Source organism: Peromyscus eremicus, chromosome 2, assembly GCF_949786415.1.
Source record: "Peromyscus eremicus chromosome 2, PerEre_H2_v1, whole genome shotgun sequence".
Lineage (NCBI taxonomy): Eukaryota > Metazoa > Chordata > Mammalia > Rodentia > Cricetidae > Peromyscus > Peromyscus eremicus.
This window is the reverse complement of record NC_081417.1, coordinates 131406159-131428658: the sequence shown is the minus strand read 5'-3', so window position 1 is coordinate 131428658 and position 22500 is coordinate 131406159. Positions and strand designations below refer to the sequence as shown.

Below are 22500 nucleotides of genomic sequence, written 5' to 3'. Positions count from 1 at the left end.
CAGCCAAGTGTTTAACAGAACACAGGCTTTTCTAAAGTATGAAGGAACTTGGATTTGAAAATGACATGAGGGCCGGGCGGTGGTGGCGCACGCCTTTAATCCCAGCACTCGGGAGGCAGAGCCAGGCGGATCTCAGTGAGTTCGAGGCTAGCCTGGTCTCCAAAGCGAGTTCCAGGAAAGGCGCAAAGCTACACAGAGAAACCCTGTCTCGAAAAACCAAAAAAAAAAAAAAAAAAAAAAAAAAGAAAATGACATGAGGTAGATTATGAAGGCACACAGCCCTGGGCTGCTGTTTGATGAACTCTTTGCCCCTAATATTTGGCACTGCTTTTGGTACTAGATGTCACAAAGTCAAAGCTAGTGTGGTTTTAGATCTATCTGTAAAACTGTGGCGACAAAATGATCTAATCTGAGCTCAGTTTGTGAAAATTACTTTTACTTGGGTGGGTTTAGCTTTGAGATTTATTTTTATTATTTTTAAATTTTTTTTTTTTTGTGTGTGTAGGTATGCCATATGAGTGCAGGGGTCTGTAGAGGCCAGAGATGTCAGATTCCTTTGGACTTGCATGTGGTTGTAAGCCACCTGATATGGGTGCTGGGAACCAAACTCAGGTCCTTACAAGAGCAATATGTGCTCTTAGCCCTTGAAACATTTCTCTAGCTCTTTGGTCTATTTAAAATTTATATTTTAATTTGCATTTCCCTGATGATTAGGAATGTTGAGCAATTCCTTAAATGTCTTTCAGCCATTTGAGTTTCCTCTGTTGAGAATTCTCTGTTCAGTTCTATAGCCCATTTCTTAATTGGACTGTTGGGCATTTTGATGTCTAATTCCATTAGTTCCTTATATATTCTGGATATCAGTCCTCTGTCAGATGTGGGGTTGGTGAAGATCTTTTCCCATTCTGTAGGCTGTCGCTTTGCCTTGTTGACTGTATCCTTTGCTCTACAAAAGCTTCTCAGTTTCAAGAGGTCCCATTGATTGATTGTTTCTCTCAGTGTCTATGCTACTGGTGTTATATTTAGGAAGTGATCTCCTATGCCAATGCGTTCAAGACTACTTCCTACTTTCTCTTCTAGCAGGTTCAGAGTAGCTGGATTTATGTTGAGGTCCTTGATCCACTTGGACCTAAGTTTTGTGCACAGTGATAGATATGGATCTATTTGCAGCCTTCTACATGTTGATATCCAGTTATGCCAGCACCATTTGTTGAAGATGCTTTCTTTTTTCCATTGTGCACTTTTGGCTTCTTTGTCAAAAATTATTTGTTCATAGGTGTGCGGATTAATGTCGAGTCTTCAATTTGATTCCATTGGTCCACATGTCTGGACATAATCATTTAACATTTTTCAATAACATGCATAAAATTATTAAACAAGTTCTTTCACAAATTTTAAGGTGAAATATTCACTCTGCATTCTTCTGTAACTTACAACAGTCACTTGCCGATCAGTTTTTGGGCATTTATACACGATTTATTTTATTGCTGAAGAGTGTTCTTTTATAACTTTTATATTATTTATTTCATGAGAGAGAGACTGTTTTTTTCTCACATATTTTATCTTATTTTCCTTTTTCAGTTTCTATTTGGGGAAAATATTTTCAAGCTCCCATTCTATTTCTTTAAATATGCAGCATTCACAAATCATGTTTGATATTTCATTTTTATTTGCATGTGTGTTATGCATGCTTGTATGCATGTTCATGTGTCTGTGGGCATATGTGTGTCTTCAGGTGCACATTTGTGCTTGTGCATACGGTGGTTACAGTTTTGCACACAAGGAGCTGGGGAAACAGCTCAGCAGTTAAGAGCACTTGCTGATGTTCCAGGGGACCTGAGTTTGGTTCCTAGCACCATGTCAGGAGCTCACAAAAGCCTGTAACTCCAGCTCCAGGGGATCAGACACCTTCTTCTGACCTCTATAGGCACTGCGTTCACATGAGGCAAACACTCACACATACATATACACATACACATAAATATTTTTTAAAGAATACTCAAGTTTTCCAGAATTAGTAAATATTTCCAAGACAAAGTACCCATGTATCTCAGCTGGCCCCTCTCATGTCATTAGAGTTTAACCTCAGGACTCTTAGTCTCTTTTACAGCTCTTAAGCGTATTCAAGGTTTTAAAAATAGTTTATCTAGGATCAATGAGATTGTTCAACAGGGAAAAGCACTTCACACACAAGCCTGACAGCTGGGGTCCAACCTCCAAACCCATGTACAAGGTAGAAAGAGGGGACCAACTCTATAAGTGTTGTCCTCAGATCTCTACACATGTGCTGTGACATACATATCTACGTATCTACACACACACACACACACACACACACACACACACACACACTAATAAATAAATAAAGTTTATTTTTTAAAAATCGCAGTTATGTTGGGAGGACAGAGGGAGAGTCCTAAAAGAGATGACTGGAAAGGGGGGGAGGGCATCTGGGGGTCAGATAAAAACCTGGTTCAAGGGAATCTCCCAAGAATCTTCATGGATGCCCCCAACTAAGACTCCTAGCAATAGTGGATAAGTAGCCTGAACTGGCCATCTCCTGTGATCAGATTTGGTGCCTGGCCCAGTTGTCATTAGAGAAGCTTCATCCAGCAGCTGATGGAAACAGATGCAGACCCACAGCCAAACATTAGGTGGAGTTTGGGAAATCCTGAAGAAGTGGGGGGAAATGGATTGTAGGAGCCAGAGGGGTCAAGGACACCACAAGAAAATTCACATAATCAACTAACGTGGGCTCATAGTGGCTCACAGGGACTGAACTGACAACCAGGGAGCCTGCATGGGACTGACCTAGGCACTCTGCATGTATGTTACAGCTGTAGCTTGGTCCTCTTGTGGGGCTCCTCTCAGTGGGAGCAGGGACTGTCTTCGACTCTTACTGGCTTTTGAGACCCTACTCTTCATACTGGGTCTCCTTGCCCAGTCTTAAACATGGGGAGGTGCTTAGTCTTCCTGCACACTTGATATGCCATGTTTTATTGATACTCCTGGGAGATCTGCCACTTCCTGAATGAAGACAGAAGAGGAGGGGATTAAGGATGGGAGGAGGAATGGAGGAGAAGGAACTGCAAGGAGAGGATTGGGGGGCAGGCTGCATCCAGAATGTAAAACAAATAGGTGAATTTAAAAAAAAAAAAAGAATTCTTCTCTGTTAGGCTCAGAAGAACATGTGGCCACACAAAAATCTTATTCTCTGATAATTTCATGCACGTGTATAGTGAAGGCTGGTAATTTTCACACATACCCTTATCCTCTCTCATCCCCTCCCTCTCCTACTCCTGCTTTGGTGGTTTGGAGGAAGGGGTTATTGTTTGTTTGTTTTCAATCCACTGAGTTTAACTAGAGTTGCTTGCATCACATAAGTGGGGTATTTACGGAAATGTGGGTACCCGTGGCTACACCACTCAAGAAAATGGCAGGTCCTTAACTGCCCAGAGACCCTCAGGGCTGGATGAGACTTTATAAACTCCTCCCCCTTTCAGGATGAAATGGATGAGCAAGCTGCTCAAATATTCCTTTAGTATTACAATTCCTCCCTCCCATTGGATTATCAACTCTCAGAGTCAAGAAATACTAGTAAATAAAAAGAAACTTTGAAATGTGTTAAAATATCAGCAAAATTTGCTTGGTTTTGATTGGCTTACATTCAGTATATCTTGTTTGTTTGCTTGTTTGTTTGTTTGTTTGTTTGTGGCAGAGTCTTATTATATAACCCTGGCTGGCCTGGAATTCACAATGTAAATCAGGCTGGCCTCAAACTCGCAGAGATCTGCCTGCCTCACCTTCCAAGTGCCTGTGATTAAAGGTGTGTGCCACCACATCTGGCTATCTTATTTTATTTTTTTAAAGGAAGTTATGAGCTCCCTGGTGCAGTGTAGTAGTAAGAGAAAGCATTTCAGCTTTATTTCTAAGTGAATAGAACTACACAGTGTTCATGAACTTCATTTTTTGTGTGTGTGTGTAATAAGATAAGTATTTTTTTTTATTTTGCAATGCAATTAAGTTCTACATACAGGCACAGATTCCCTTGTTCTCCCCCCTCCCGCCCCCTCACCTTCCCCCCAGCCCGCCCCCCATTCCAATCTCCTCCAGGGCAAAGCCTTCCTCACAGACTGAGATCAACCTGGTGGACTCAGTCCAGGTAGGTCCAGTCCCCTCCTCCCAGGCCGAGCCAAGGGACCCTGCATAGGCCCCAGGTTTCAAACAGCCGACTCATGCAATGAGCACAGGACCTGGTGCCACCGCCTGGATGCCTCCCAAACAGATCAGGCCAATCAACTGTCTCACCCACTCAGAGGGCCTGATCCAGTTGGTGACCTCTCAGCCATTGGTTCATATTTCATGTGTTTCCGTTCGTTTGGCTATTTGTCTCTGTGCTTTATCCGACCTTGGTCTCAACAATTCTCTCTCATATAAACCCTCCTCATTCTCGCTAATTGAACTCCCAGAGATCCACCTGGGGCCTAGTCATGGATCTCTGCATCCAGATCCCTCAGTAGTTGGATGAGGGGAACTCTCCTCCACTGCTGGTGGGAATGCAAGCTTGTACAACCACTTTGGAAATCAATATGGCGATTTCTTAGAAAATTGGGAATCCATCTCCCCCAAGATCCAGCTATACCACTCTTGGGCATATACCCAAGGAATGCTCAACCACACCACAAGAGCACTTGTTCAGCTATGTTCATATCAGCATTGTTTGTAATAGCCAGAACATGGAAACAACCTAGATGCCCTTCAACTGAAGAATGGATAAACAAAATGTGGTACATATACACAATGGAATACTACTCAGCAGAGAAAAACAATGACATCATGAGGTTTGCAGACAAATGGATGGACCTAGAAAAAATCATCCTGAGTGAGGTATCCCAGACGCAGAAAGACAAACATGGTATGTACTCACTCATAGCAGGATACTAGATGTGGAACAAGGATGACTGGACTGCTACTCACATCACCAGGCAGGCTACCTGGAAAACAGGACCCCAAGAAAGACACAGGGATCGCCCAATGACAGAGAAAGGGAATGAGATCTACATGAACAGCCTGGACATGAGTGGGGGTAGTGAAGGGCGAGGGTCGAGGGAAAGAGAGCTTGGGTGAGTGGGAGATCCCAGCTGGATCAACAACAGAGAGGGAGAACAAGGAATAGGAGACCATGGTAAATGAAGACCACATGAGAATAGGAAGAAACAAAGTACTAGAGAGGCCCACAGAAATCCACAAAGATACCCCCACAACAGACTGCTGGCAATGGTCGAGAGACAGTCCGAATTGACCTACTCTGGTGATGGGATGGCCAAACACCCTAATTGTCGTGCTAGAAACTTCATTTTTAATTAAATGTGCACTGTTGGTCTTAGTCCAGTCAGTAAGTTTATAGTGTCTGTCTTGTTCAACACAGAATTCCTATAAGTCCTGTTACAATGCCTGGCATATACAGGCTCAGAAGGGGACTGAATGAACAATAAAGAAGCGCCACACAAATGACTGTGCCAGAGTTATCAAGTGATGAACTACTCTCCCATTGCTAGGTTTAAAATTCCTCTAACGTGTGGTGGCTTAAAATGACAGACATGATCTCACAGTTCTGAGAGTCTGGAAGCCTGGTCCAGCTGAGATGTAGCCTCTGGCTCAGGCTCTTCCCCAAAGCTGAAGTCAAGGCAGTGTATCAAGATGCGACTGGGGAAGAGTCTGCTTCAAGCTCAGTCGGTGATGGCTGGCCCACGTCTAGAGCAGTGTGAGCCGGGGATCAGTCGGTGATGGCTGGCCCACGTCTAGAGCAGTGTGAGCCGGGGATCAGTCGGTGATGGCTGGCCCACGTCTAGAGCAGTGTGAGCCGAGGATAATTAGTATGTGCCTCCTTTATCTGCAGCAGGCTTTCCACAGCCCCGTGTGTGTGTGTGTGTGTGTGTGTGTGTGTGTGTGTGTGTGTGTGTGTGTTTAAATGGAAATTTTAAGAAATAAATGACTCAGAGGCTTTAAACTGCCAATGTTCTATGATGAACCCTGTACTGCTCTGCCTCAGGCAGGATGGGAATCATCCCTGTGTCCAGGGTGTCTGCCCGGTATGTGCTGCCCATCCATCATGTATAAGCTGTGCTACTTTGCTGTTTCAAACAGCCACTGGAAGACTATGTCTCTTGTAGACAAGGGGGAGCTGGCACATTCCAAGCTGAGTGGAGTCGTAACATGGGCACATGTTCTTTTCTATCGCCTCATAATAGCCCTTTCTGCTCAGCTAAATTGCCTTCACTTTATAAAAGAGGCCGGCAGAGAGACAAACTGTCCTGCCCACTGCCACCCACTGGAAGGCAAAACCAATTCCCAAATCTTGTGTTTGCCCTTCTGCTTTCTAGATTTATCTTGTTTCTGCCAGCTTTGAACTCTCCAACTCTTCCAGTGGTTGACGTTTGCCAGGATGGCTAGAAACACTTGAACTCAGTCTTCATCCACATGTATCTATATACCACAAGGACTGTGGGTGTTTAATGAGAAGACAGACATTGCAGATATGGAGTTGAAGTGGGACCCATGCTGTCTTGTGAGCAGAAATCATGGTTCGTTTTTCAGGTTGTCTTTAATGAAGAACAATGGAGTTTAGTTACTCACATGGTAGATCGTATCCAACTCTTTACTTTTAGAAATCATTCACTATCTTTGCTTTTTTACACTCCATCTTTATTTTTGATGTTTCTCTGTAACCAAATTTTATGATCAGGGAAAAAAATGTCCATATGTTTATCTGTGTCTTTGGCTAGGAAGTTATTCTTGGCACATAGACAGGACTTGAGAGGATACAGGCCGTGGGGAGCAAGCTGTAAGGTTGAGAACGGGCTATGGACCTGAGCCAGCAGACACCACCGTAAGACGGGCCTAAAAAGCTCCAGGGAGCTTCAGGGATGGAAGTTTACCCACGAGTCCCTGACCTAGCCAAAATTCTATTCTAACCCTTTCCTTCCCAAGATGGTTTGCACCAGGGATAATCTCACTCGTGTTCTGTTCACATCCAGCTTCCTTCTGCCCTCCAAATGTACCCTATGTTCAGGTATACAATTCATTTGACTGAGGCTTTCAGCACAGGTGACAATGATACAAACACTGTCCTTAAATGGTCATGGGCAGGGAATACATGACCATGTTTCCTTCCTCTGGATCTTTGCACTCTGTTCCCTGTACTCTGACTGTGCTTCTCTTCCTTCTGCACATAACAAATTCCCGTTCATTTTCCAAGACACAGCTCAATGAACTCTTTCCTCATCTGTGGGGGAAGAGTCAATGGGACTCTCTGTGTCATTACAGAAGCCCATGTGTGCCCTTCTCCAGGCCTTCTGGGCACCTGTATCCCTCTCCATTCTCCAGCCAGTCCTTACATTCACCATGAGCAGAGCTTGGGGGCCAAGTCTTGATCATCTTTGGTCTCTAATGCTGATCCACCATTGGTGCATATAAATGCTTCTAGAGTCAACCAAGTGACCAGTGAAACCACAGCAGAGAGGAACATGATAAGTGGTACTGCAAGGCTCTCGTGAGGAGTGGAGGTAAGCATGGAGCTGATGTCAGGGAGGAGCTGCACAGGGCATGAGCATAGACACAGGGAAGGAACGGCCACCTATTTGCAAGGGAAGGCTTCCCAGACCAGAGCACAGTGGGGCTGGGTTTGGAGGTGTGCACAGATGTTTTACAGGCTGCATGCCATGGCAGGGCAGCCAGGGCTGAGGAACCAACAGGAGTGGGACAAATACAGGTGGTTCTGGCTGCCCAGAGTGGAGTGTCAATCAAAGAACTATGCAAAGTGGTGGTACTGGAGAGCTGGACAGGAATGTGCCCAGGAAGGGCTCTGGCCACCCATAGAGGAGCTGAGATTGTCTTCTGTACATGGGAACCAGTGAAGGTTTCTCATCAGGGGAGGAACAAAGGCAGGGGTGTATTAGAAAGATGGCTGAAGCGATTGTGTGGACACTGATGGCCCACAGCTTTATTGTGGAATTTAGGCCCTGCTGCTGAGAAGGGAGGAGACCTAGAGTCTCCTGACTGCTTGGGGACTTAGCAGGCAGGGAAAGAGGAACCCATGCTGGCTACCTCACAGATGGCCCCTGGACCTCTGAGAGCCAATGAGTTTCTCATGCTCAGAAAGAATGGAGTCTGCCATTTCTGTTGCTAACAAGTGAGTATGGGCTTCTCCCTACCCTTTGTCCAAAGACCTCAAAGGTGAGCATTCCAAGGTTCTCCTTGCTGTCTCACTGTGACTCAATTGCAAGATGAAAATTCTTTTCAGTTTCTGTCTTGAATCTGTGCCCAATTTTCTGACCCCACCCCACCCCTGTGCTTCTCAAAGGGAAGGGAAAAGTTGTTCACCAAGTGGCCTGAAATGTCAAGACACAAAGGGCTGAGACCTGACAGGCCACTGGATGGTTTAAGACCCTCATGGACTCCCTGCTTTATAAGATAAAGATTAAGATGCACAGCATTCAAGGTTGCACACTAAATGCAATTACTTTCTATGTGACTATGTGAGTGTTTAGTGAACTGTAGCTGATTGCTGATAATAAAACCACTCATATACTAGTAATGTTTGTTTTGTATGGTCCCTGTTTTTGAGCCCATAACCTTTGCTGTTGAGTCTACAATATGCCTGTAGACTAAGAGAGCTCAAGGACCCTAGACATTTTGCCTGCTATCCTAATGGGTTGAAAGAGCCCTGGGTACATCACCTGGCAGGGAGAAAGGGCAATTTCATGGTCTCTTGTGTCGCCAGAGCTCCCAGAGTGTCTCTTGCTTTCTTTTTTCCTGGAGGAGGAGCCACTGGGTCAGCCCTGGTCTTGGAGCCTTGCCTGAGCCTAGCATCAATGTCCCCAGTATCCACCATGCTGTCCCAGCTGAGTCTCAAGCCATCCTAGAACCCAGAAGAAGGAGTGGCCCGGGTGTCACTGAGGGAGAATCCTCAGAGCCCAGCGCCTCTCCCTCTGGCCCAGAGATGGCTGCTGGAACTGTCCTGTCTGGATCCCTGGGGCCAAGTGGCACTCAGGAGTGGCCTCCAGAGTCTGATGGGGCACCTCCCACACCTTCTTTCCTGCAGGACTATATGCTCAGGACAGGAGTGTTCCCAGTCCTCCTGGAGAATTGGCAGCTGCTCCATCTCCAGCTGTGCTGGCCAGAAGCTCCAGGTAGGAGTCCAGGGCAACCTACAGTTTCTGCTGGCCAGTTGGCCATGTGTGTTTGATTCTGTCCCTTTTCCTGTCTGTGTGAGTGTGTGGCTGCCTGTCTCTGCCTCCTCTTCCCTCTGAGTCTGTCTGTTGCCCTCCATCCCCAGGCCTGTGTCCTCCCAGCCTCCCGCTTGCTGGCTTTCACACACCGTCTACTACCCTCGACCGATACTTCCGTTTGCGGGGCCTGTGTCCCCCATCTCTCCCTCCTGCCCCTCTAGGGTTCTCTGCCTGGGTCTTGAGTCAACTCTGTCTGCCTTTCTGTCTCTCTGAACGTCTTTCCTGGACTCTCTCTGTCTCTAGCTTTGCCTGTAGGACGGTTCTCTCCTTCACCTAACTCCTAGACATCTCTCTTCTTCCATCACCCTCTCAGATTCTCAAGGCTTTTCTCCTTTCGAGTCTACTGCTAGGGTCTGGTCCCCTGCATCCTCCTCCATGTCTGCCTCTCTGCCCAGCCCTCCCCTGTCTGTAGCCCCCTGCCTGCTCCTGTATTCTTCATCTAGCCTTGAACTCTTTCCTCCTCTTTCCCCTCTTTCTACTTTCCTAGACATCTCTTTCTCCCCTGGTCTCTGCCTTAATTTTCGTCTTATAAATATCCATTCTCAACTCTCAGCTCACTGTCTCTGTGTCTCTCTCCCTGACAGCCTGTGCAGTCTCGACACCTTCACACTGCGCCTGCTCTGCATCTTGACGTTCTTTCTTCCTTCTCCATCCTCCTTTCTCTCTCCTTTTGTTTGCGTGCCTTCTTCGGTCCCTCCAGCAGTCTCCTGTAAGGTCTCAATGTCCCTGTGCCTCCTTTGGTCTGTGTTCCTCTTTTTAAAAAATGCCTGTTTTTACTTTGTGTGTGTGTGTGTGTGTGTGTGTGTGTGTGTGTGTGTGTGTGCGTGTGCGTGCGATAGAGAAAATGGCTGCTAGCAGGGAAGAGGAGAGAACACACATTTAGAACCAGACATTATGAAAGTCACCATTCTCTCTGTAGATAAGAACCAATGACCCGCTGAGAGTGCGAGTCACAAATGGCAAAGTCAGCTGTCATCCCAGCCTCCATTGCAGGAGAAGCGCCAGAGACAAACACAGGGGTTTGAAGTAAAAACACAAACAACCCTCTGCTTTCCATTCCTTCATGACAAGGGACCAAGGCTAGTAGCCCCAAGCACCAGCCAACACCAGCCTAGAGAGTCACCCTCCACCAAGCCTTTGCAATCACACAATTCATCTCTTTTCATTGACAGCAGTTCATCAACAAGCCTAGATGTGACAGAGTCAAAATCTGAGCCTAAGAGAGGCCAACCAACCGGCCCTAAGACCCAGGGCAAGCCAGCCAAAGAAAGTGAGAGCTGAAGCCAGTTCCCAGGCAAGCTCCTCACGGGGGCAAGCAGTCCGAGACCTGTCATTTGTATCCTCGCTTCCTAGGCTGGGGGATGGTCTGCTTTATGCTCACTGTACTCACTGGCTTTCTACACAGCTCCAGTCCAATCACCCCCGCCCCCCGGGCTTTGGTAAAATGAGGAACTTGCATTAACAGTTATCAAATTGAGCTTCAAGGAGTGCCTTACCTCGTAAGAGGAGACACGTGGGACTATGCTTGTCTGGAGGAGGGGAGATGGGATGCTGCATAGCTCTTACGTTTGCCCCTAGAAAAAATATTCAAAAGCTCTATAAAAATTGAGGATGAATAACTCTGAAATTGGAAGACTTTAATTAAGCCTCATAGCAAATGCCCACCCAGGCCAGTGGGCATTCCCAGTTGTGTTGTCAAGGGGCAGCCAGGCAAGAAGTGACAGTCCCCTCCTTTCCCACACCCATGTGCCTGCTTCAGCCCTAAGTGGACTCTTAAGGAGCAGTCACAGAAAGAATCTGGTGAGAGCTGGCACTTGGGTTCTTGGGGCCCCTGTCCCGCATCCCACGTCCAACCTGAGGCATGAACAGAAAGTGTTGAATGTTCATGCAGTTCAGCAGAGGGTCACCAGAAAACTAAAGGAAGCTTCCACCAGTTTTCTCCAGTCTGATTGTCCTCAGCCATCTGATCTTCCATTCACTTACCCATCTTTTCTTCAGCTAAAATTTTCTGAAGATAGGCTGGGTATGGTGGTATACCCCTTTAATCCCAGGAGAGGCAGGCAGATCTCTGAGTTCAAAGCCATCATAGTCTACAGAGTAAGTTCTAGGACAGCCAGGACTACACAAAGAATTTGTCTCAAAAATATAAATAAGATAAAAATTTCTGAAGATTATGTAACAGTGATCATAGCGGCACATGATCTGAGCACATCGCTAGGACAGAGACAATAAATTCATATGGTATAGGGGCTAAGCAGGCAATATCAATTCATGAACCCAGTCTATAAAAAAATAAGAACTGAGAATAGGGAAGTGCACACCCTATTCCAAAGGACAGCCAGAGATATTTACTCACGTCCAGGCTGTTTCTGAGTATAGAAACAAGGGCTAAACAAGGCCAGGTCTAATATGTGATCCTGAAGGTCCAGTTTTGTATGCATAAGTTCAACTGTTCAGAAACATTAGCAATTAATTAAAAAGTAAAAACTAGACAATCCAGACAAAATTTGTCTATAGCGTATGTACAGCCTGCAGGATCCCATTAAATGGTCTCTGCCATGCAATTTTAGCCTGAGACATGATGATTCTTTGGTCAATTCTTAAAAATAAAGTCAAGGTAGTTTCTGGAGAGACCGTACTACATGTCTCTGTGATGGTTCACAAAGCAGACAGTTGGAAGGAACCTAGGGAACCAGGACATCCCATGAGTCCCATTATAAATGGGTATGGAGGGTTGTGGAGATGGCTCAGCTGGTAACGTGCTGGCCATGCAAGTCTGAGGACCTGAGTTCAAGCTCCAGAGCTCACATTCAAGCCAGATGTGGGGCAGGGGTTAAGTGTCCTTGTTGCTTTAGCAGAGGATGCAAGTTTGATTCCAAGCACCCACATGGGAGCTCACAACTTCTTGTAACATTAGCCCCAAGGAACATGATACCTTCTTCTGGCTTCTTTGAGTACCTCCATACATGTGGCATGCGCGCGCGCGCGCGCGCACATACACACACACACACACACACACACACACACACACACACACACCTTTTTTTTTCAAGATAGGGTTTGTCTGTGTAGCTTTGGCTGTCCTAGAACTTGAACTCACAGAGATCCTCCTGCCTCTGCCTTGTGCTGGCATTAAAGGTGTGTGCCACCACCACCTAGTCACATACACCTTTTAAATCCTAATGGTGATTTTAAACAAACCAAACACTTTAACACAAATCATGTAAAGTCTCGACCCTGATCCTAATCTTTATCCATGTGAGATTCAGTAACTTCTGTAGTCCCAAGACAAAATGGAAAGTAGGGGGAGTAGCAGAGAGACACGAGGCTGTGTTGGGAGAAGTGGTCAGATCATAGGTTCAGACCAGAATGGAAAGTCCAATACAGGGCTACCCTGGACTGGTCCCGCCATTTGCACCAGTAAAGCCCTTAGGAAATCCTGAGCCAAATCCCAGTATCATTCAAACTACAAATAGGAATTGCTTCTCAGCACCCCCCACTTGCCAATCCAAAGCCTCCTGAAACTGTCAGTGTAAATGGACAGTGGGTACAGAGATGCCCTGCACACCCCTGAGATGCTCAATGAATCACATATCTGAAACGTCTTTAAACAGGAGAGATCACAATGCAGGAAGTCAACTGGTCCACCGTGACAGAATTCATTTTATTGGGCTTCACCCCTGACCCCAGGACCAATCCTCTGCTCTTCACTTTCTTTTTAGTCTTTTACCTGTTGATCCTCGTGAGCAACAGTCTCCTCATTACACTCATCCACCAGGACTCACGTCTTCACACACCCATGTACTTTTTCATCGGTGTCCTCTCCACGCTGGACGTGTGCTATACCACCACCACTGTGCCCCAGATGCTGGTTCATATTCTCAGCAAGAAGAGGGCCATCTCCTTTACAAGATGTGTGGCCCAGATGTACATCTTTCTCCTTTTTGGGGTCACCGAGTCCTGGCTTTTCTCCATCATGTCTGTGGACAGGTATGTGGCCATCTGCCACCCGCTCAGGTACAAGGTCATCATGAGCCGTGGGATGTGTCTCCTAATGGTGGGTATCTGTGCCACTTATGGTGTGGTGGGTGGCCTGTGCTATACTTTCTTTGCTATGCGACTGCCCTATTGTGGTCCTAATGAAATCGATCACTACTTCTGTGAGGTCCCTGCTGTTTTGAAGTTAGCCTGTGCCGACACATCCCTCAATGACTTGGTGGACTTCATCACAGGCTTCAATGTCATTGTGGTCCCACTCTCCCTCATTGGCATCGTCTATGCCAACATCTTCACCACCATCATGAAGATCCGCTCAACCCAGGGGAGGATCAAGGCCTTTTCCACCTGTGCCTCCCACATCACTGTGGTCACCATGTTCGCCATCCCGTGTATCATCATGTACATGAGTCCTGGCTCTGGCTCCTTATCAAACAGTGGCAAGAAAATGGCCCTCTTCTATAACATCGCCACAGCCTTCCTCAACCCTGTCATCTACAGTCTGAGGAACAAGGATGTGAAAAGGGCTTTCCTCAAAGTGGTGGGATGGAGCGGGGCTCCGGAATGAAACTTGAAAGCTAAGTGCCTGGGGAGCTGAACCAAGTAGGACTTACAGTCACCACCTTCCCAGGAACTCTTCCATGAGATAAGCAGGATCCCGACTCCATAAAGATACAGCTCTTCACCCTTGCCCAGGTTGGGGAGGAACAGGAGGCTCAGACATCTACAGTGAGTGATGCTCCCTAAGACAGACGATTATGAAGAAAGGGCCCAGCAGTCAAGAACCTGGGCTTTACTGCCAGACAGAACAGGGCTAGAAGAATTAATGTTGAGTTTGAATGTGAACCGTCCCTCATAGGCTTATGTATTTAAACACTTTGTCCCCAGCCGGTGACAATGTTTGGGAAGGTTGTGGAACCTTTAGGAGATGAAGCCTGGCTAGAGAAAGTGGGCCATTGGGTTTTATGACATGGCCTCACATCCTGTACCACCAAGACGTCAGGAGATGTGGAGTCCCAGCTGCACACTGTCGCTTTCATGGAGCCACCTGCCACATGCCTTCCCCACCATGATGGACTATGTCCCTTAAAAATGTAAGCCCCAGCAAACTCTTCCTCCCTTGTCAAATATCTGGTCACAGTAACAAGGAAAGTGACTAATAAAGTTTTATCAGTTACTAAGTATGTGAATTTTGCAAGTCACTTAACTACTAAGAAATTAGAGTTTTCTAATTCTTTCTCACAGGGAGATTGCAATGATTACATGAGGTAATATATGAAAATACCTGCTACAGAGGCTGGCATATTTTAGTTTCTTTCAGCAAGTGTTATTATTTTTCAAACACTTCTTTTTAAATTCTTGTTTTATTTTTACTTTATTTGTGTTGGGGTGTTTTGCCTGCATTTAGGTCTATGCACCACATGCATGCAGCTCCCATGGAGGCCAGAAGAGAGCATCAGATTCTTCTGGAACTGGAATCACAGATGTTTGGGAACCACTATGTGGGTACTGGGAATCAAACCCAAGTCCTCTGCAAGAGCAGCCAGTGTTCTTAACCACTGAGCCCATCTCTCAAGCCCCTTATATTTAATTTTTGATATTCATTATTAAGCAATGAACCACCATGCATCAATCAGCTGTGATCCTCTTGGGTTCTGAAAGTGGCTGGAGAGAGTAAAGGAGAAGAGAGGGAAAGGGAAGACGCAGAAACTCAAAGAGACTCTGATGATAAGCAAACCTGCATCTGCCCCCTAGAGCATCTCCAGATGTTATGGAGGAAGGGTCACTGCTAAACGTCTCTGTGCTTTTGAAAAGAATGTCTGATTCTGTTTTTTCTCATTGCTCCTTGTTTAAATAAAGTCCATTCTGGCAACTTTCAGCCTGTCTTGATGCTATCAAAAAAAGAAAAAAAGGACTGTCTACACAAGGGTCCGAGAAGTGAGGGAAAGCAGAAGTAGAGAGTGGGTCTAGTGTTATCCTGGGTCTGGGGAGAGAAAGAGACCCAATGGGGAGTTTGAAATTGGCTGTTTCACGAATGGAGGGGCCTTCCTTCCCACACTCTCCTCATCCCACTCAGGGTCTTTATAAGCACAAATCATCTCTGTGGGTTTCACTGCTCTTCAGCTGCACTGCTAGGCACCATCATTTATTGGCTTTTGCCTTTACTTGATGCTGCAGAAACTGCTGCACCCACCAAAGAGGAGGCTCTCCTTCTGTGGGAGGCCTAGAGGCATGCCATAAGTTAATATGAACCCTTGAGTCCTTCCCCAGGTCCTTGCTGCCTACCAAACCCCTTGCAGGGGAATGAAGAAGATAGGAAGAGAGGGAGGGAGGGAAGGAGGGAGGGAGGGAGGGGCCAACTTTGTTGGTCTGGAATGTTTAACATCAAGACTGATGACATAGCCTTGCCCCTTCATGAGAATCCAGGGCCCTTGCCAAGGGAGCATGTTCCCAGTGTTCTCAAATGTATTACCTTATCTACCAACCAGAGCCAGACTGCTGCATAAATAATGAATCAAAATGAGATCTAAGTAATGAACAGGGCCTAGAGCTGCAGCATACGGTTACATGGTGTTATTGACAAAGAAGGGGCTTTTATAAATTATTAAGAAAATATGGGGCCAGTGAGACGGCTCAGCAGGTAAAGGCACATGCCACCAGGCCTCACGTGTGCTGTGGTGTGTGTGTGTGTAAAATAAGTGAAATAATATAAATTAAAAAAAGAAAATGAACACCAGAAAATTGGCAAAAGATGTTATTTATTGATTGATATTTCTAAGGAAGGGTCTCATTCTTTTTAAAAATTTGTTTTTATTTAATTTTTTTTACGTGTATGAGTGTCTCACTCACAAGTATGTCTGTGCATCACTTTTGTGTCTAGTGCCCTTAGGGGCCAAAAGAGGGCATGGGATCCCCTGGAACTGAGGTTACAGGTGGTTGTGAGGCACCATGCGGGCACTGGGAATCAACCAGGTCCTCTGCAAGAGCAGTCAGTGCTCTTAACCACTGAGCCATCTCTCCAACCCCAGGTCTCTCTCTTTAGAATGCAATAAAACATGGGCTTTCATAAGGGCTTTTCATAAACTGGTCTTTTGTAAGATGACTGTATTATCATGTATCAGGAACACTAAAGATGTCCGTACATGACCTTTAACCCTGTCATTCTGTTCTTAGGACACCTTAGGAAGTGGATATCAGAAGCACAGGAAAGACAACAGCAACATTTCCACTATAGGAATCACGACTGGAAAAACTTGGAAGGATTTGGAAACAGCTCTATAATATGGAGCCACAGAAACGCTCTGTGGTATGAGTTGTCAAATGTCACTTTGTTGTTATTCTGTAATGAAAACACTCACAGCATGATGTTAAGTGAACAAAAAGCAAGAAACAGCTAGTGGACAGGTTGGGATCACACCATTAACAGCCACTGATACAGTTTCAAGACTGAAATTATATGGTAAAAATTGTAAACAACTGGAGAGGACCACTATGTCAGCCCCTCTCCATCAGGATGCCTCTGTTTCCTATGAACATCAGTTAACATCGTGCAAGATGCTAATGATACAGGAGATGGGGGAAAAGATATTTTAAAAAGCCTCTCACTTCCTATGCAGTTGTTTTAAACCTAAAACTTCTCTAAATCTAATAATTAATTAATTTGAAGGGTTAAATGGAAGCACTAGACATAAAAGGCAAGATGCATAGCAATAGTGGAGAGGGTACCTGACCAGGCCTTCCCCTGTAATCAGGTTGGTGAATACCCTAACTGTCATCATAGAGCCTTCATCCAATAACTGATGGAAGCAGACGCAGAGACCCACAGCCAAGCACCAGGCCAAGCTCCAGGAGTGCAGTCGAGGAGAGGGAAGAGGGATTCTGTGAGCAAGGCAGGGGGGGGGGGCGTCAAGATCATGATGGGGAAACACACAGAGACAGCTGACCTGAACTTGTGGGAGCTCACGTGTAGCTAGAAGTTTCCCTGTGTCCCACCGGGGGTCCGCACAGCTGCCTGGTCCCAAGTAAGCACACAGAAGCTTATATACAAATTGCATGGCCTATGGCTCAGACTTCTTGTTAACTAGTTCTTTCATCTTAAATTAACCCATTTCTATTGATCTATGTGTTGCCACGTGGCCGTGGCATTACTGGTCTGCTGGCATCTTGTTGCTCCTTGGACAGCTGGCGTCTCTCCTTACTCTACCCTTCTTCATCTCCATCTTCAGTTTGAATGTACCACCTAGCCTTATTCTGCCTCACCATTGGCCAAACAGCTTTATTTATTAACCAATGAGAACAGCACACATTCACAGCATACAGAAAGACATCCCACAGTACACATGACACTAGACTGACAGCTGGGGAGCCTGCATGGGACTGAACTAGGATCTCTGCATGTGGGCGACAGTTTTGTTGCCTGGTCTGTTTGTGGAACCCCTAGCAGAGGGACCAGGATCTATCCCTCATGTCATGTGTACTGTTAGCTGAGGGTTTTGTAGTTGTTCTTTACCAGGATGAGCAACTGTAAAGACCTCAGCTAACATTACACGTAATATTAGCTTGTTGAGTTTGGATTTGTTTCAGCCATGAATAGATGTTGAATTTTGTCAAATCCCATTCTCTCTCTCTCTCTCTCTCTCTCTCTCTCTCTCTCTCTCTCTCTCTCTTTCTCCTTCCCTCCCCCTATCTATCTATCTATCTATCTATCTATCTATCTATCTATCTATCTCTCTCTATCATTTGCCTGACTATCTTTCTCTCTCAAACACACACAAAAATTTAAAATATATATTTAATAATTATATTCCAGTTAGCAAAGAGAACTTTGAACAAATACTTAGGAAATAAATAGGATAGAAAATAAGCACATAAAACAAATTCACCACCACAATCTGTCAGTCAAATACAAGTGCACACAATGAGTGCTTAGCCTGTTAAACTGATTAGAACAAGAAAATACCAACTACACTTACCTCTAGATGATGCACAGAACAATGAGAGTTCATATGTTGCCAAACTGAATGTCTCTTCAAAAAACATATTGTCACATTCTGTGTGAAAACAACTTCATCTAGTAGAACTCACACACTGTAAAGTTCATACACTATATTATATAGCTCAGTATTTTACTACATTCACAGTTTCATAGCCATTAGCATAATATAATTTTAGAGCATTTTCATTGTCTCAAAAGAAACTCCATATGCATAAGTAATTGCTCTTCCTTTCCCATCATACCCCTAGGACCAACAACTCTATGGATCTACCTTCTCTTTCTAAGAATTCACCTATTTTGGATTATTTTATATAAATGGGATGATATGCTACATGAAGTTTTGCAACTGGCTTCTTTGATTGATTTCAAAAATTCAACATTGTAGCACATATATATATAGTACATATTGTATATTTTATATGTGTATATATAATATATAATGTATTTGTTCCCTTTTAGTGAAAAATATATTCCATGTGTGCATATACCATATTTTATTTACCTGTTTAGTTAACAAGCTTTGAGTTAATGATCTCGCTTTCTAATTGTCATGAATAAAGTTGCTATGACCACAAGTGTACACATTTTTTAAAAAAATTTTATGTGTATTGGTGTTTGGCCTGCATGTGTTTCTGTGCTCCACATGTGTGCAGTGACTGTAAAAGCCAGAAGAAGTCATGTCCCCTGGAACTGGAGTTACAGATGGTTGTGAGTTACCACATGGATGCTGGGAATCAAATCCAGGTCCTCAGAAGAGCAGCAGTGCTCTTAACTGCTGAGCCATCTCTCCAGCCTCCAGTGTGTGCATTTTTGTGTAATCATGGATGCTTTAACTTATCTTAGATAAGTGTCTGGGAGTAAAATGGATGGACCATGTGTCCCTCTACATTGAATATCAGAGGAACTGCAGACTGTTTTCAAAACAGTGATATCAGTTTACATTCTTTCAGGAAGTGTAAGGAGTCTCAGTGTAGCACAGCCTTCCTAATGCATCTGTCTGTTTAAGCACAGACACGGGTACATATGAAATTATAACTAGCTGTGGATTTCATTAAAATATTATTATAAGCTGAAGTATATACATATCATATGCCCTGTGTATTTATTCTTAGGAAAAAACAAACCTTTTCCAAAAATGTGCACATGAAAGTTCAGCAAACAAAGGCACCTGCTGCTGAACACAGCCACCTGAGTTCAGTCTTCAGGTCCCATGTGGTAGAAGGGAAAACTGACCCCACAAACTGTCCTTCGATCTCTGCATGCACATCTTAGCACACTTGTCCCTTCCCACAATAAATAATCAAATGTCATTTTAAAACTACTAAAAAGAAAAAAATCTCCACATGAATATTCTAGAAGCTTTATATGGAATAGCCAAGGAATGGAAACTATCACTACTGTACCCAAACTAAACTGTGGCAAGATATAGAAACATACTACTGTTATACATAGCACTTTGGAGGGATCACAAGGGTATTAAGAAAAACAGAGCCCCCAACCTCACATCCTGCATCTGTTTATGTAACATTCACAAAATGAGGGTGTTATACTGATGGAGAAGAAACAATGGCATCAGTATCAGAGGTTAGAGTTGGGGACCATATACAATATTTCCTTGTGTGATGACAGAATAGTTATAACCCTGATGGAGTTATATGAACCTGAATGTATGATCAGTTTCCATATAACTATACGCCAAGATGAGTACATGTAATGAGTGGTAATATCCCAATAAGGTCTTCAGTAAATTAGTGGGTGTTGAACCAAATTCAGCTCACTGGATGTAATATGGTATCATTATCAAAGACATTCTCATTACAGGAAGCTGTGTGATGAGTGTTCCAGAAGGCTACTAGTCTCACAATCCCCAAGCCTTCATCCTGACACTTTGCCGCAGCCCACCACCTTGAAAAAGGCCCTTTTCACATCTTTGTTACGAAGGCTGTAGATTATGGGGTTGAGGAAGGCAGAGATAACATTATAGAAGAGAGCCAGCTTCTTGTCCTCTTCTGGGGAGGACTCAGAGCCAGGTCTCATATACATAATCATACATGGGATCGAGAACATGGTGACCACAGTGATGTGGGAGGCACAGGTGGAAAAGGCCTTGATCCGCCCTTGAGTTGAACGGATCCTCAAGATAGCAGCAAAAATATTGATGTAGATGACAATGATGAGGGAGAGTGGGACCAGGAGAAGGATGAAGCCTAGGATGAAGTCCACCTGGTCATTGAGAGAGGTGTCTGCACAGGCCAACTTCAGGACAGCAGGTACTTCACAAAAGAAGTGGTTGATCTCATTGGGGCCACAATAGGGAAGAATCATAGCAGAAACAGTATATATAAGGCCACAGCTGATACCCCAGAACCCACAAAAGGCTACCAGTGACCCACGGAGCAAAGGGCTCATAATGACTTTATATCTAAGAGGATGGCAAATAGCCACATACCTATCATAAGCCATGATTGCAAAAAGCCATGATTCAGTGATTCCCAGCATGAGGAAGATGTACATCTGAGTCACACATCCAATATATGAGATGGTCTTCTTCTCACAGACCAGATGTACCAGCATCTGGGGCACTGTAGTGGTGACATAGCCCATATCCAGAATGGATAAGACACTGAGGAAAAAGTACATGGGAGTGTGGAGGCGGGAATCCATGTGTATCAAGGTGATAATTAGCCCATTGCCTAGGAGGGTGATGACGTAGAGGAGAAGAAAGACACCGAACAGAATGCCATTTATCTTCGTGTCACTAGAGAATCCTAGAAGAACAAACTCAGTAAGAGAGCTGTGGTTTCTCCAGAGGAAGTCCTGCATCCTTCTCCTGCTGCAAAGATAGAGCAGAGCTGTCACTCATGAAAGAGAAGCCCTCAGATGCTAACCCTGCTGCCAGTCATACAACAGGTGCGTCAAACATGAAGAGCAAAGCCAAGTACATATAGGTGTCCCACAGAGCTGGGACCAGAGTTTTAAAGAGAATTTCCATTTAATATGAAGCAGCATGCTCCTTTTTTATCATGCAATTCCAGCTTACTCTGAGATGCCAAATTATGATCCCCACATTTCAAAATGTAGAATTTGCAAAGAGAATGGGGGATACCCAAAAAGTAATGTCTTCTAATTCATGGTCCATACAGCTTAAGATGTTATTGGAAGAATTGGGTGTTTAAGAATGCAACATTTGTGTGCAACTAACATCAAATGTCAAAGTCTACCTTTATTTTTAGGACCATCCCCAAACTGACTTTAGTTGAACAGCTCCAAAAGCTTGATTGGCACCCTCAAAATTGAGAGACATGGCTCTTGGCCTGACTCCCTTGAACAGCAGGAGAATAACTACCATTGGAAATAAGTAGTATCACATCAGTAAGTCAAAGTCACACATTTTCATGGACTGTGGGTAAATGACAAGGGACAAAGGACAAGTCAATAAAGAATGATGGCCTATGGTTTTCCCAATAGAAGAGACACCCTGACCTACAGAACATAGAGATGCTGCCTGGACACCAAGAAAGACAAATATAAAGGAAAATGGCTGAAAACAAACCAAACAAACAAAACAAGTGTTGTCTTGAAATTGGCCTAAGAAGAAAGGGTATGTTTCTTCAAATGATCTATGATGAGACGGGCTGAGGTCCTTTCACAGAAAATGGACAGTAACTGAGTAACACATTTAATGTGGTAAAGAGAGAGGAGAGAGAGGGAAGGGAAGAGAGGAAAGATGAAGAAGAATGTGCACTGAGGAAGGATGCAAAAAACCAACCCAGAATTCAGTGAACGAGCCCTTTAGAAATCAAAGTTGTTTCCTCTCAAATGAAAGCGGGTCATTGATGACCAAAGACCCATAGCCAAAGATGCTCCAAAGAACTTCCTTGGTCTGAAGGGAAATGGTCCTCTGTGGAGCACAGAATTGAAAGGGAGAATGAAAAGCATAGAGTCAATGTGTGAGCCAAGATGAAAGAACATTGACTGTTTAAAGCAACAAAAATAACATCAAAGCAGTGAGAGAGAGACAGAGAGACAGAGAGACAGAGAGAGACAGAGAGAGAGAGAGAAAGACAGAGAGAAAGAAAGACAGAGAGAGAAAGAAAGACAGAGAGAGAAAGAAAGGTAGAGAGAGACAGAGACAGAGAGACAGAGAGAGAAAGAGAGAGAGAGACGGAGATAGAGAAAGGAGTCAAGAATGTGTCTGCACAGCACATAAGACTTTTT

At 44.6% G+C, this 22500-nt stretch overlaps 2 protein-coding genes across 2 annotated transcripts; one reads left to right on the top strand and one right to left on the bottom strand.

Moving 5' to 3' along the window:
* Nucleotides 1-12915: 12915 nt before the first annotated feature.
* On the top strand, nucleotides 12916-13854 carry LOC131905116 (olfactory receptor 2D2-like). Its single transcript, XM_059256069.1, has one exon. The coding sequence runs from the start codon at nucleotides 12916-12918 to the stop codon at nucleotides 13852-13854; it is 939 nt and encodes a 312-aa protein (XP_059112052.1).
* A 6303-nt stretch (nucleotides 13855-20157) lies between these two features.
* On the bottom strand, nucleotides 20158-21105 carry LOC131905115 (olfactory receptor 2A12-like). The gene has a single exon (XM_059256068.1). The coding sequence runs from the start codon at nucleotides 21103-21105 to the stop codon at nucleotides 20158-20160; it is 948 nt and encodes a 315-aa protein (XP_059112051.1).
* Nucleotides 21106-22500: the final 1395 nt, after the last annotated feature.

What these genes read in the sequence shown, in the direction of transcription:
- LOC131905116 (XM_059256069.1), top strand. Translation starts at nt 12,916, where the DNA reads ATGCAGGAAGTCAACTGGTCCACCGTGACAGAATTCATTTTATTGGGC.
- LOC131905115 (XM_059256068.1), bottom strand. Translation starts at nt 21,105, where the DNA reads ATGCAGGACTTCCTCTGGAGAAACCACAGCTCTCTTACTGAGTTTGTT.